Consider the following 15,816-nt stretch of genomic DNA (forward strand, 5'->3'; position numbering starts at 1 on the left):
GAGCAGAGTCTTGGTGAAGGAAACAACTTCTAGCCACCCCAGAGAAGTGTCTGGCTGTTCCAGAAAGCAAGGTTTTGTTACAAGCCTTGGATTTCCATTGTCAAGCGAGAGGGAAGAGAAGCTTGTGAAATACCTCCCTTGTAGCAACAGTGGGTGGCTTGCAGTAACATTACTGGATATTTTATAGATTAAAGAATCGATAGGGACTGTTGCTGGAAAAGGGCATTTATTTGTGAGCCTAGCCAAGTAGGAACCTTTTGGGAAATGTTAAAAGGATTAAATTCAACTGTGTAACTGTAATCGTGTGTTTAAGTTTTCCTTTGCTAATAAATGTTTTAATTTAATATTTAAAATCTCCAAAAGTGGCAATGGAATCTTTACTTCTGATTTCAGTACACATACCTTATCGTAATAAAAACAAATTTTAAATCATTGTGATAGCTTGGCCAAGTTTCCCTTTGGGATTTAGTCAGCCTGCAATTACCACCTGCCACATCATAACATCTACTCCAGATACCTTCATCCATATTCAACTATTGCACTGCCATCCTGACTGACTTCCCAACCTCTAACATTCATAAACTTCATTTTATCCAAAACTCTACTGCCCATATTCTATCATGCACTAAGTCATCACTCTTTCACTCACTAACATTGGTTTTCATTCCCATCAAAACCTCAAGTTTAATATTCTGATCCCAGTGTTCAAATCTCTCCATAGCCTTCATCTCTGTAGTCTTCTTCATCTATTTAACCCTTCAAGAATTCTGCATTCCTACAACTTTGGTCTCTCGATCAACCCGAAATCCCTTTGTAACACCATTAGCAGCCATTCCTTCACATGCAATCCCCAAGCTCTGTCTCTTGCTTCTCTTTTCAAAACACTCTGAAAAAACCACCTTTTTGGCCAAGGTTTTAATCCATTCTCTTTTTTGGGCTCAGGTCTTGATATTTTTTGTCAGATTTACGTTTCTAAGGAGTGCCTTTGTATATTTTTTTTCTATTTCAGGGCACTTTACATAAAATAGCAATTTGTAGATGAAAAAAAATAAATCAAGTAGTATAAGACCACATTTGCATTGAGGAAAATCATGGAGTAATTCGATTCAACCCTTCTCCAGAATGAAGAGATGCTGTATCATGTCTAAATAGTTTTTAGACTAGGTTTTCCAATCAGAACCCTTCTAAATTAAAGTTGGGCCATGCCCAAAATGGGACATCCCTGCTTCAAGAATGCCCTGCGCACCTCATTAAATTTGTATCTGAATAATATTCTACCTATGCTGATGCACAAAGTTCTGACAGGAGTTTTACGAGAACTGTGTATCAAGTGACTTAAAAGCCAGACTTGCATTGATTTTAAAATCAATAATTAAATACTGCAGTTTTATGTTAACCTATGGTAATTTTTTGTTGCAGTAATATTCAGTGCGAGAACCAGAGTGGATATTACAATTCAAGAAATGGTTTTAAATAAGATGGAAGTCACAACTGGAAGTGCATCAGATATTTGGCTTAAGGCACAAGGTAAGCCAATTCCACTGGAATTTAAAAAAAAAAGTTAGACCACAGGAAGATGCTGGCGTAGTGGTAATGTCACTGGACTAATGATCCAGAGGTCAAAGCTAATGCTTTGGGGCATGGGTTCACATCCCCCCACAGTAACTAATTGAATTTAAATTCCACTAATGAAAATCTGGAATATAAAGCTAGTCTTAGTAATGGTGACCAGGAAACTATCATTGATTGCTGTAAAAACCCATCTGGTTCACAAAAGTCCTTTAGGGAAGGAAATCTGCTATCCTCACCTAGCCTGGCCTACATGTAACTCCAGATCCACATCAGTGTGGTTGACTCTTGACAACCCTCTGAAATGGCCTAGCAAGCCACTCAGTTTAAGGGTGATTAGGGATAGGTAACAATTGCTGGCCTTGCCAGTGATGCCCACATCCCATGAATAAATATTTTTAAAAATATGCTAGAACATTTCTATATCAAGTCCAGTCAGAATTACATCAAAACATTCTTGGAACCTGTCATTTAGATCACCACTGTCATTCAGCATGCATACATCACTCGAGCTGGATTTTAGGTGGATCACTAAGTGATCCCAATCCATTTCATCGCGTTAAATCTACAGCTTTAGGTTTCGTAAAATATAATTGTACATTTTTCCAGATATGTGCCATATAGATAATTTGGAAATTGCTGTTCAAACAACGACTATAAGCGGATTGAAGTGATCAGGAGCTGCCAGACATTTATTAATGCAATATTTCCTGGAAGATTAATTGTACTGATGATTTTAAATTCTGTACCAGTGAACAGTTGTTTGGCTTGTATATACTATTAAAAACAAAGTACAAACCTTGGTTGAAATTTGTAGAAGCTTTGGCTTACATTCATCGGAATTGAAGTTCTAAACCAGGAAGAAAAATATAAATTTACTTTTTATCAAGGCCCCTACATCATCGGCTGTCTATTTAACTTTTCAACCTGGTACACAGCCTTCGTTGACCATCTAACATGTTACTGTCAATGATGTAGATTTTTCTCTTCCATTTGAAATCACTAACATATATAAATATCCTCCTGTTTCTCACTATTTCTCCTGTAACTCATGCTGGGGGAAATGTTACAGGCTCGGGTGCCAATAACGATTCAATAAAAATGTCTAACTATCTTGACATGTAAGCCCATACAATGAGTGGGATAATCACAGCCACGTCTGATCCCAACATCCACACATTTTCAACCCAAAGTCACTAGAAAGCAGATCAAGAGCAGCTGATTCTTTCCCCTCCTTGGCCTAGGGACAGAATGAAGCAATTTTACAATTTTGAACATTCCAGAAAGTATAAATTAATTTAAAAAAACATTGCAATACAAGAATTCTGTCAATTGAATTGCAAATGAATAAATGCCTTCAAATGCAGATGAAGTAGACACCGTTTATGACATTAACACATTCCATCTGTAGGCTCTATACAGCTATAAAACTGCTTCATTCAAAAACAAGTCAAACTTTTGGAACATGAGCTTGAATCTAGTCCAGATTTTGGGCCCTATGTGAAATGAATTTGGACAGTCTCAATTCAGTTGCTAATGAATGTGAGCTCAACACAAAATTACACCCAATTTGCAATCTCTCAGGGAGGCAATTGGATAACGTAGTGCTGGAAATGTAAAAAATGTCACATTGATTGAGGCAAAGACATTTTATTAGGGCAGCTGAGAAGGCAGTTAACTCTAAACTTAAATACACTATAGCTGACAAAAAGTGATGCTAATGCTAGATGCCTGAAATGGAAAGTGCTCATTCCACAATACTTACACCTATTTTGATGAACAAAGAACAGTGGGCGGGGGGGTGCTTCTCAACCTTATTGCTCCAGAGGCTTCCATCAGATATTAGAACGAAATCATAACCCCAATAATAAAGAGTATTTCAATACCAAAGGGCCAACTCCAAAGGGCCAATGAAAGCCAGTAACTCAAATTAACCACCATTAATAGTAGATGGGGAAAAAAAGATGAGAAATAAACAGGGCCCTCAAGTGACTTTACCCACCTGACCTGATCACCATAAATATTAGCAACAGATGCAGCCCCACTCTTTCCTCCTCCCTAACCCATTTACAAATTGTCAGCAGTATCAACTCAAAGGACACCACTAGACACCTATCCATTCAGAGACGCACATGGCCATGAATGTAAAGTTTGAGTCTGAGGTATACGAAAAACCATAATGTGATAGCTGGAGGCATTATCAATTCAGGCTTGAAGACACTGAAGGAGGGGGGAAAAAATCACATCAGATCCTGAAAATTATTACAGCTTTGCTGTAGGCCCAGAGGCGGGCATGTTTTTTTCCACCCCCCATTCCCTCCTTCCAGGAGCACGTGGTGTGTACACTCTCCATTGATTTAGTTGCTAGATGAAGCTTCAAATGTAGTTCTGAACCATAAAGAGCAGAAAAGAGCCTGGATTTAATTCTTGATCTATACCAAGTTGCCTGATCTGAACTCAGGAAACACTAGAGATGGCACAATTGGTCTTGCAGACCCCGTTTCCTCTCACCTCAATCCCAAACGTCGCTTTGCATTATGTTCTTGCTGCAGACCCAGAGACACTTTCTTTCTGCCCCATTTTCCCTTCCTCCAAGGCCACATACACTCTACATTCATAATGCCCCCCCCTCCCATCTCAACCACCAATTTAATTAAGAAACAATATATATGGAATTTAACAGCCCCCCCACCTCTGGTGGGCTGTTTGATCATGCAGGAGGGTGCAGGGTGGGAACCCTGATGCCTCCCCACCTCCCCTTGATTAAGCCCTGGACACCCCTTGCCCGTTCCTCCCTCCCCACCTTCACCGGCGACCCCCTTTCTGTGACCCCCCATCTGACCCTGACTTTTCTCCAGGCATCCCATGAAGAACCCTGGTGAAGGCCCAAGTATATTACTGGCAGCAGCCACTGCACCAGGTTGCACTGCCAGTAATGGAGAGCTGCTGGCCTTTGATTTGGCTGGCAGCTCGGAGGGTGGGATTTCCACCCTACTGGGGCAAGTGCAGTAATTAAATGAGCCCCATGGAGCCGGAAACCTGGCGGCAGGGTTCCTGCTGCCAATTAGGGTCTTAATTCGCTCAGGGCTCCAGCAGATTGGGCTGACGAGCGTGTTGCCATTTTTGGTGGGCGATGCAGGCAGGCCCCCGTCACCCTTATGTTTTCAACCGCTTGACCAGCTTCCAACCAACTCGGGGTAGAATCTTCGGCTCGATGAGCGGAGGCAGGGCCTGCTCGCCGAGGCGTAAAATGGCGTGGAGTGACATCGGGCGTGCGTCCTGACGTCACTGCGCATCATTTAGATTTTCAGTACAGCAGACGCGCAGCTGACTAGGTTGCACACCTGCTGAACTGTCAAAGGCCTATTAAGGCCATTTAAAAAGCCACTTAAGCAATTACCTGAGCTGCCTGTCCAACCTTAAGATTGGCGGGCAAGCGAAGAGCCCAGGCGGCCTTCACATTTTTCATGGAACCTCATCCATTGGCGGGGTAAGGTTTTCACATAAGGTTTTATTAAAATTAATACACGTCCCAGCTCATGTGACAGTTTCACATGAGGGGACATGTCAAAAAATTTTTCACCAAACTGTTTAATCTTAAAACTTATCTCCCTGAGGCACCTCGGAGATTTCTGCACTCTTTTGCGCGCGCGTGTGAAAGAGCGCACTCCTGACTCAGGCAACCCCCCCGCTCACACAGGGAGCGCACAGCACTTCCGGGCACACATCATGCTGGGCAGGCCTTAACTGGCCTGCCCATGTAAAATGGCTGCGCCCAGCTGATCAGGGGCACCGATTGGCTGCACGCCTGCCCCCACACAAACCCCCTCCCTGACGGGGAGAAAATTTTCCCTAGGGTGTCTCTGCAGAAGTTGGGTGGTGCAGGGAGTGGAGGCTGGTTGCCGAGGGAAAAAAAGCCTCAGCACATACAATGCTGGACTAACTCACTGCTTTTCCTAACCTCAACTCAGTTTCAACGACTTCTAAGTCTCTCTATTTCATTGTTAAAAGCAACGAGCAGACCATGTCTCTGAACAGAGAAGTAATAAAAAAAAAGCTACCGAGATAAATTTGTACAAGCCCGCGATGCGCAGAGGGACTCTCAATTGCTTTAATCATACAGGGTTTTGGTTAGACCACACTTGGAGTACTGTGCAGTTTGGTTTCCATATCCAAGGATATACTTGCCTTGGAGGCAATACAGTGAAGGTTCAGTCTATTTGTTCCTGGGATGAGAGGGGAGCATTGTCCTATGATGAAAGGCCGAGTAAATTGGGCTTATGCTCTCGAGTTAAGAATGAAACATACAAGATTATTTCTCAATGAGTTTATGAAGGGGCTTGATAGAGTAGAAACAGTGGCTGGGGAATCTAAAACATGGGGGCACAGCCTCAAGACAAAGGGGCCAATTATTTAGGACTGAGATGAGAGATATCTTCACTCAAAGGGTTGTAAATCTTTAGAATTCTCTACCCCACAGGGTTGTAGACCTTTTAGTATATTCAAGGCTGAAATAGACTGATTTTTGGTCACTCAGAATCAAGGGATATGGGAAGCAGACAGTAAAATGGAGTTGAGGCATGTCAGCCACAATTGCATTGAATGGCAGAGCAGGCTTGAGTGGGCCATATGGTCCACTCCTGCTCCTTTTTGTAATGTTATGTTCATCCAACTACATTGCAAATGCTGTCCTAGAGTGAGAACTTGCACATATGAACAGTCTGTATCTGACAGTATGCCACTGATCTCAAACAGCACAGCAGGGGAAAAGTCTTGGGAGGCTACTAATGGGACAAACCAACTCTCAGCCCCGGAAATCCTCTTGTGGACTCTTAGGGGACCATGGCCCCTCAGTTGAAAACCCTCTGCTTTATAACTTACATTTCAGAGACTTCAGAAAGCAGACATTGGTTGACTGAATTTACACTACTCTCCATGAATTCACTAATACTTGAACTTCTGTACTATTGTTCAGTAAAGCCATTGCTTTACTCCAGATGTTAATTTGGTAGAAATTATAAATACATACAAAAAAATTAGGCCTGACAACTGCGACACTGGTATGTGACGCTTTTGCCACACATTAGACAGCCAAGAATCACACCGGGTTAATTACCACTGAATCATACAGCACCGAAGGAGGCTATTCGATCCATTGCGTCTGTACCAGCTCTTTGAAAGAACTATCCACTTAATCCTATCCTGTTTTTTCTCCATAGTCCTGCAAAACCTTCCCTCAAGTTTACATCTAATTTTCTTTTAAAAGTTACAATCAAATCTGCTTTCATTACCCTTTCAGGCAGTGCATGCCAGATCAACTAATTAAAATTAACTAACTAGTTAGGTCATTTCCCTGCAACACAATAATGTCTTCCGGTAGGATCTCTGTTTGGCATATTAGTTAACAGCAAGGTGGCATTCAAACCATTCAGCAACCTACCTTAACCACCACAGCAGTATTAAAGACATCTTACCTGAACATAATTCATGGTGCCATTAAACAGTGGGCAAGGAATGAACCATTTTTTAACTATGACCTGTAAAAGAAAAAGCAGAAAGACAGTATGTTTGATACGATTAGATTTTGCTGAAATAATTCAATTTGTTTGCAGAATGAGAATTCATGAGGGTCAGGAATGAACACTATTGTGTGCATGGTCAGGACCAGCTAACTCAACCTTTCTGGTATATTTGGTTCAATGACATCATATTTATCCACTGAACCATCAACAGGAGCTCCCCACTCAGCAGCTTTAACAAATCTTACTTTAAACATCTGAAAATCACAGGAAAATGTAAACATTAAGGGCAGACTGGAGGAATTAACATCTATAGCCACATCAAGATGTGATATACAAATATATATTTTTAGTGCCCAAAAAAACCCTTCTGTTGTAACAATTTTAATATGGATGGAAAGGGAGGTTGATTTAAGAAAAATAAACTTAAGCCACTGTGCAGAATGGTCGAGATGCCTTTTTTCCACTGCTGCTAATGTGGCATCAAGAGCACTGTGCTGGGAGCTCTGCACCACTGGACTAAGTTTGCTATGCTTAAAGATTGCAAACAGTAAAATTTGCTTTTTAGCATTCTGATTTAATTCCTGTATGCAATTATAACTAAAGGACAGAATTCCCAAAGCAGAAATGTTAAAGGTGTATTGAGAGATCTTGATAGGAATATTTTTTGTAGCATTTGCTTTAGGCACACAGGAACAGGAGTAGGCCATTCAGCCCATTGAGCCTCCTCCGCCATTCAATTAGATCATGGCTGATCATCTACCTTAATGCCACTTTCCCGCATTATCTCCATATCCCTTGCTGTCATTAGTCTCCAGAGATGCGTGTCTTGAACATGCTCAATGATCAAGTTTCCACAGTTATAACATGTTGCATATTGCTAGCAAATCAGGTGCAGAAGTTTTGGCTCGTCCTCCAGTAGCAAGCTGAATGTAGCTATCTTTGAACTGCTTGCAACACAATTAGAAAAGCCTTGTATGGGGAAGGGGGTGGGGGCTGCAGGGAAAGGGAGAAGACAGGGCAGTGTAAATAGAAAAGGTTACGGAATCTGTTTAAAAATCACTTCAAAAACATGCCACAGACATGCATCTTATTACATTTTAAATTGCAGGAAAAAAGCTGATTTTCAAACCTCTAGTACTATAATTCAACTGTTCCACCTCTTCCTTTAGAGACACTGGGCAGAACTTTCAACTTCAGGAATCAGACATGGGCAGCATTGGGTCAGCCGATATTATACAGCCCACCCAATTTTTCTTTCTCAATGGTTAGGAGAGATCATGTGGGATGTGCAAGGCTAGAGATCGTTACCAATTTTACAGCCCTGATGTTGAAAGCTCCACTCATTATTTTGGTGCAAGCTGCACATTCAGAAATGGCATTCAAGCATTAGTACTAACCATCTAACAACTTCTAACAAAACCAAAAGCAGCACACAGTTACCACCAGTAGAAGATCCGAAGCAGTCACTTACAGGTTTCGTTTCCACCCTGGCACATTTTACAAAGAAACAGTTTGTGATAAAAGAGTCTTATCAAGTTTATTCAAATTTCAGGCTTCCATTACTAATATTCTCATTTGTTGGAAAATGTACATGGATAAAGAGTAACAGGACTGAAAGTTAAATATTTTTTCTTTTCCTCTGCACTATGTACCAAGCTTCCCAGATCTCTGCTTCTGACAACAATTGTTTAAAACAAAAGGTGCATAAGGCAGCCTGAACCTCTGATTTACACTCCCTGGGGAAATGCTTAGCCATCACATGGTACTTCTATAACTGGAATTCAAGTTCACAAACCTTTCCACTGCTCAGTGGGATTGCTTGCAGGTACTTAAAATGCCAGATGCTTTTGGGAATGGTCGGGTGGGGCTGGAGAGAAACAAAGGAGGAACCTAGAAAATAAGGGTTTTTTTAAAAAAAAATCATTCCGAGGACATAGGTGTCACTGGCTGGGCCAACATTTATTGCCCATCCTTAATTGCCCTCGAGAAGGTGGTGGTGTGGTGCCTTCTCGAACCGCTACAGTTCCCGTGGTGTAAGTACACCCACAACACTGTTAGGAAGCATGGATATGGGTAACATCAAGACAGAGGTAGCTCGATGAAACTCCAAATGAGAGTTAAAGTGGCACATCAATTCTTGAATGACTCTTCTTAAAAAAAGTCAGATTTATGCATTGTCAGCTAAATATTAAGTTGAAATGACAAAAATTTATTTTGTAGTGAATTGATAAGTGGAGGTTCAGGCTGACAATTCTCTAAAAGAATGAGTGGAGAAATTAGAAGAAATGTTTACACAAGAGGGTTATTAAAATATTAAATACTTTACCACAAGTAGCCACTGATGTAGATACTACAGCATATAAAAAGAAATGGAATATTGGAAATAGGGAAAACATTAGAAAGAATTAAGGGGTGGGCAGGGAAGTGGGATTATTTGGTGCAGTAAGACTAGCACAGGCATGATGGGTTGATGGACTTCCTTTTATGCTGGAATTTCTATGATTTGATCATAATACAAGGAGAGATGATCAGCCAACTGCACATCACATGTAGGGTTTTAAACAAACTGTTCAAGGATTTCTTCAAGAGTGAAGGCCACAACTAACTTTACATGATGAATCGTAAAATCAGTCCAGTAAGCCATCTGCAGAAGCCTCAAACCACTTATGACACTGCAGTGGATCCTCAATATATGGAAGATCAAATCAGACTTCATGATTTATGGTGATAAAAAAATGCCAAGTTGCTAGCACAATGAATGGAAATAAATCTCTCTGATGAAGAACCAGTATCTCGGACTCAAGTACTAATGAAGAATAGGAGGATACCACACTACTGGAAAATTCAGGCATGCATTTGTTTTCTCAAAAAGGTTGAGGGAGAGCAAAACTGTACACAAGTACTATATTTTTAAAAATCGCTTTCAGCTGCTTTTGAGCATTTTGTTACTTGTATGGTTCATGTACAATTACAATTTATAAATTTGTACGAGTGAGCCTTAAAAACTGCTCCACTATAGAGCTACAACTTTCGTAATTATGTTGTACTGTGATGCCAAGGGATAGCCGATGCATCTGGACAATGGGTCTGTCTCAGGTTAAGTAGTGTCATGGTACATATTTTACAGTAATGTTCCATTATCATTAATTCCAATATAAAATACGACACTTGACAAATATATAACAGCTGCACTATGCAATTAAATGAAATGTCCAATAAAAAATGACAGTTGCTGCAAACTTTCCATATCTTTGTGCATTACATGGTTAGAAGCAATTTTTCTGGTTCAATTTCCCAGCTATTGACAGTGGCAGGTCAGTAGGCGGGAATATCCCAAGGCAGATCGGTGGCAGTAGATTGCTGCTCTGATGCCATATCCTTACATAGCACATTATGTAGGTTCAAGGTCAATTTTCTCGCTATTTCCCTTCACTCATTCCCTATATAATAAGCTTCTCAACTAAGCTGGTTTGAAGGTTTTGACCTGATTCAAAACAATTGCAGAACAAACTATTAATGATGCAACTTTCAAAAATGGAAAACAAAGGCTGAGTGCAGAATTTCAATTATCTTTGGCATGTTATATTATCTACATACGCTCTCCTGACAACTCCAACTGTGCTATTGTGAAAAATCTGCTCCCAGGATCTGTCAATGCAGATTGAAAATTGGATGCAAGGCATTCAATAGTCTTAATTATGTTCTGTCACATTACATAAATGCCTAATCTTTGCTCATAGAAAAAGGTATAGCAAAGAACAGAAAATGAACTTGTTGGGAAGTGAGGGAGAACCTCTGTTGTATCACTCCATGGTACAGTGCACTACAGCTCCAACACACTGACTTGAAGGAAGACAAAATGTTCTTCAAATGATATCCAAATCTTAATTTTTGCCATTAAAATCGCTACAATACAGTGTACTGGCGGTCACGTAAGTACCGATAAAACACATCCCATGTCTGCAGATTATGTATTGGTACATACTGTATTAATCTTCTGATGACCAACCACCCTAAAAATTACAAGCAATTTAACAGGTTTAAAAGGTAACAATATGAAATGATACTCACCACAATGGCAAAGTATACCATGAACACAATGGACAAACCACTTGTGTAACCAAGAAACTCTTAAAAAAAAAGACAAGTATTAGGAAGTCCCAAATAAAAGCTACATGGCTAAGGGGGAAAAAAAGAAACACATGCTCTAATAGTTTAGATGAACAGAATGATTTTCTATAGCCTCATGAGCAACTGCAAGAATGAGCAATGTTTGCAAGTGTTCCATTTCCTCTCCACAAAAAAAGAGCACACTGAGCACATTAAAAAGATACATGTGCAAAAACATTGACATAAAATGTCTACTGGTATATTTGGCAAATTAGCAGCCCTTTGCAGGAGCTAAACAACAACAGCAAAGATTATTGGGAAAGAATGGTAAGTACTCAAAACATGCTTCTCACTACTCACGTTTTCCTAAACTAATGGGTGAACACACAACCAGCTCTCTGACTTGTGGCATTCTTTCAGCTGGCAAATGGCACATTTATGTGGACAGTTTAGAGAAAGTGGAATGGCTCTCATTGGATCAGAGAAACTTGGAAGTTTAGTAAAGGTACTAAAGTTACTAGTCATAAATTTACTAAATTATGAAGCATTTTAATAAGAATAAGTAAGGAGAAACTGGTTGGAGAACCAGTGACCACGGGACACAGATTTAAGGTAATTGATGAATGAATTAGGATAAGGAGATGTTTTAAAAAAAAATGTGGGGAGTTATCATGATCTAGAATGTGCTACCTGAATGGACAGTAGAAGCTTTCAAAAGGAAACTGGATATGTGCTTGAGAGGAAAAAACTGCACTTCTATAGGGAAAGAGCAAGGGAGTGGAATTAATTGGATAATTCTTTCAAAGAGCTAGCACAGACATGATGGGACAAATTACTACCTCCTGTGCTGTATCGTTCCAACTCTTGATACTTTTCTGATTTACATTCAGAATTACTTCTGGAAAGTTTATTCACATCTTTCATTTTTATTTAAGAACTCATTTAGCCATCATTACCCAAACGCTGTGGAAATGATATTTGTGTAAATCAGGTCCTGTTTCATATTGCTCAATGTACAGCATGTGCTTCCACACAACAGTCACAACAAAGATCTGAAGAAGTTGTCAAATTGCAGAAACTAGAACTTGTCAACATTATTCTTTACAATCTAAATAGAAACCCCTCCAGGCAATGTAAATGCAAAATAAGTGAAAGATTGGGTTCAAAAGTTTCTTATTCCATTCCTTATGGTACAATGAAGAGTACTATAAGGAACACATCATGAATCAATTTTTGATTGGTTCAGCCTCTTTCCCTAGTCCCAACACAAAATTATACGTGACTAATAGACACTTGGGGGCAGGAAGGGGGGGCGGTGGGGAGAATGTATATTCAAGGTATGATATCTATTCTATCTAAAAAAAAAAACAAACCAATCTGAAGGCCGAGTCACTTGTCACTGATGAGGAGCATTTAAAGGGCAGAATTTTGCCCTCATTGGGCAGGCTCAGTGGGGGCGAGTGGGAGTGGTCGGGAAGCTGACCACCACCTGTGATCGCAATTTCACGCTAGCAGGTTAAGGCCCGCCCAGCATGAAATGCATGCTACAGTGCTTGGGGGGTGGGCGGGTGGGTGGGTGGGGTGGGGGGGTGGTGCATGTGGGGAACTTCACACATGTGTGCAAGTGCTCACAATGAAAGGATTTAAAAAATTAAAAATAAAGAATTTTGAAATGTTAAAGAACATGTCCCCTCATGTGCAAGACATGATATGAATGAAATTTAAACATTTTTATTTAATTTTAATTTGCTGTTGGAAACCTCATCCTGCCTGTGGATGACGTTTCCTAAAAGGCTGCTTGGCCTTGTCGCCCGCCTGCCAGCCATAAGGGACAAAACTATATTTTATGTTGGGATGATGGCCCCTTTGAGAAATAGCTATCTCTGGGAGATATTTTCTGATAAAGCAGCTTGCTTTAAGTGACTGATCAAATAACCAAGTTGCCTGGGAGGTAAACAATAGAAAAAGGGTGACAATAAATGAATTATAGGGGGAGTAGAATGCGTGTGTAGTTCTGTTTGGAGTTTAGAAGATGCTGGCTAGAAGGAACATTTCTTTCAAGCAGGATGCAGTTGAAATTCTGTGTTGGCAAAAAAAAGGGTTTTAAAACCTGGTTAACTCAAGAACTCTAGCAATAGTGATAATAAAAACAGAAAATGCTGGAAAAACTCAGCAGGTCCGACAGCATCTGTGGAGAAACAGAGTTAATGTTTCAAGTCCATATGACACAAACTTCAATTATGGGCAAGGTGTTTTATTTCAAAAGATCACAGCTATATGGCAAGTTCAGGAGGGGGGTCTGATGAACTAACAGGGCAAACAGAAATAAGTACAATCTGATAATCATTACAGAGACATGGCTGCAGGGTGGCATAGATTGGGACTTGAATATTGAAGGCTACACAAGGAAGGACAGGAAGCTAGGAAAAGGGATGGCTCTGTTAATTAATGATGGTATTAACACAATAGAGAGGGATGACAAGTTCACCAGGAGCAGAATTCTCCCTTCGGCGAGCAGAGCCCTAAAATGACATGCGGTGACGTTTAGATTTTCAGTTCGACTCGGCTGCGGGCCCACCGAACTGTCAAAGGCCTATTGAAAAGTAATTAAAACAGTTAAAGGAGCAGCCCGTCTAACCTCAAGGTTGGCGGGCAGGCGAAGAGCCCAGGCAGCCTTCAGAAAAAACATAAAACCTCATCCTGCCTGTGGACGAGGTTTCATGGAGGGATTTAAAATGTGTGTTACATTTTTAATAAAAGCAATTGATATGTCCCAGCTCATGTGACAGTGTCATGAGGGGACATGTCAATAAAATTCTCATCGTTTATTATCTTTTTAAAATTAACACTGATCTCCCTGAGGCAGCACTTTGCCTCGGAGATCTGTGCGCCCCCCCCCCCCTTTGCCTGCACAGGGAGCGCATAGCACTTCCTGGTGCACGTCACGCTGGGCGGGCCTTAACTGGCCCACCCACGTAAAATAGCGGCGCGCCCCTGACTGGGACGCCAATCGGAAACCCGCCCGCTTGCACCTGCTCCCGCACAAACCCCCCAATTTGGGGGGGGGGGGGGGTGTTGGTGATGGGGGGTGGAGAGAGAATGCCCAATGTAGAAACTGTTTGGGTAGAGATGAGGAATGATGAAAGGCAATAAGTCACTTGTGGGAGTGGTATACAGGCCTCCCAGCAGTAACCACATGGTAGGGCAGAAAATAAGAGGAAGAAATAATGGGAGCCTGTCAGAAAGGTACGGTGATAATCATAGGGGATTTTAATTTACATATAGACTGGATAAAGCAGGTGGGAAAAGGTAGCCTAGATGAGGAGTTCATAGAGTCTTCTAGAGATAGTTTCTTCAAACAGCACGTTCTGGAGCCAGAGAACAGGCTGCACTAGATGTGGTATTGTGCAAGACAGGATTAATTAATGATCTCATAATGAAACTCTTTCAAGTTATCAACAGTCACAGATTGCAACTCTTTCGAGTACAATCACAGTTCTTGGTTTCCGGGAGTGGGACATGAACCCACAACCCTCTGATTCAAAGGCGAGGGTGCTATGAACTGAGCCACAGCTGACACCTCCGATCTCATAATAAAGGCAGCCCTAAGTAGCAATGATCCTAACAGGACTGAATTTTACATTAGTCTGAGGGAAAGAAGCATGGGTCCAAGACTAGCATTTTAAACTCAAATGGGGCAATTATGAGGGCATGAAAGCACAACTAGCTAAAGTAAACTGGCAAATGAGGTTAAGGGATAAGTCAGTAGAGATGTAGTAGCAGACATTTAAAGGGGATATTTCAGAATACACAGAATAGAAACATTCCAACAATAAAGGAAAATTCCAAGGGGCAGATCCATCATCCATGGTTAACCAAAAAAGTTAAAGATAGTATCAAACAACGAAAAATCATAATTGCTCAAAGATGAATGGCAGGTCAGAAGACTGGAGAGGATATAAAGAGCAAAGAAAGGCTAAAAGATTAATAAGGAGGGAAAAATTTGAGTACAAAAGAAAGCTGCTAGAAATATAAAGACGGATAGGAAGAATTTCTATAGATATTTAAATAAGAAAAAAAAGAGTTAACAAAATGAGAGTTGTCTTATAGAAAGTGAGTCTGGGGAGTTAATAATAAAGAATAAGGAGATGGCAGATTATACCTGACCAATTCATCTAGCGTGAAGACCGATGCAAAATACAAGTAACATCCCAGAAATAGCTGTAAATCAGGAAAATGAAGGGATGGAGGAACTCCAGAAAATTACAACCACCAGGAAGTGGTACTTAGCAAATTGTTGCAGCTGCAAGCTGACAAATCCCTGGGTCCTGATGGACTTCATCCTAGGGCCTCAAAAGAAATGGCTTGTGAGATTGTTGATGCATTGGTTTTAATTTTCCAAAATTCCCTGAATTCAGGGAATGTTCCATTAAATCGGAAAATAACAAATGTAACTCCTTTATTCAAAAGGAGAGGGGCAGAAAATATGAAAGTACAGGCCAGTTAGCCTAACACATGTCATAGGGAAAATGTTAGAAGATATTTTAACAGATGTTATAACAGGGCACTCAGATAAATTCAAGACAATCAGAGCCAACATAGGTTTGTGAAAGAA

At 40.7% G+C, this 15,816-nt stretch overlaps 1 protein-coding gene across 3 annotated transcripts in view; it reads right to left on the reverse strand.

The window, feature by feature from the left end:
• Nucleotides 1–15,816, reverse strand: part of slc38a6 (solute carrier family 38 member 6) — a 49,385-nt gene that overhangs the window by 10,194 nt on the left and 23,375 nt on the right. For all 3 annotated transcript variants that reach the window (XM_078562265.1, XM_078562263.1, XM_078562264.1), the window contains 3 exons: nt 11,163–11,221; nt 7,044–7,106; nt 2,369–2,419 (listed from right to left, as the gene is read on the reverse strand). In XM_078562265.1, the coding sequence (XP_078418391.1) occupies nt 2,369–2,419; nt 7,044–7,106; nt 11,163–11,221 (173 nt within the window). The remainder of the gene's footprint in view (nt 1–2,368; nt 2,420–7,043; nt 7,107–11,162; nt 11,222–15,816) is intronic.

The sequence above is a fragment of the Cetorhinus maximus genome, chromosome 18 (genome assembly GCF_964194155.1).
Source record: "Cetorhinus maximus chromosome 18, sCetMax3.hap1.1, whole genome shotgun sequence".
NCBI lineage: Eukaryota > Metazoa > Chordata > Chondrichthyes > Lamniformes > Cetorhinidae > Cetorhinus > Cetorhinus maximus.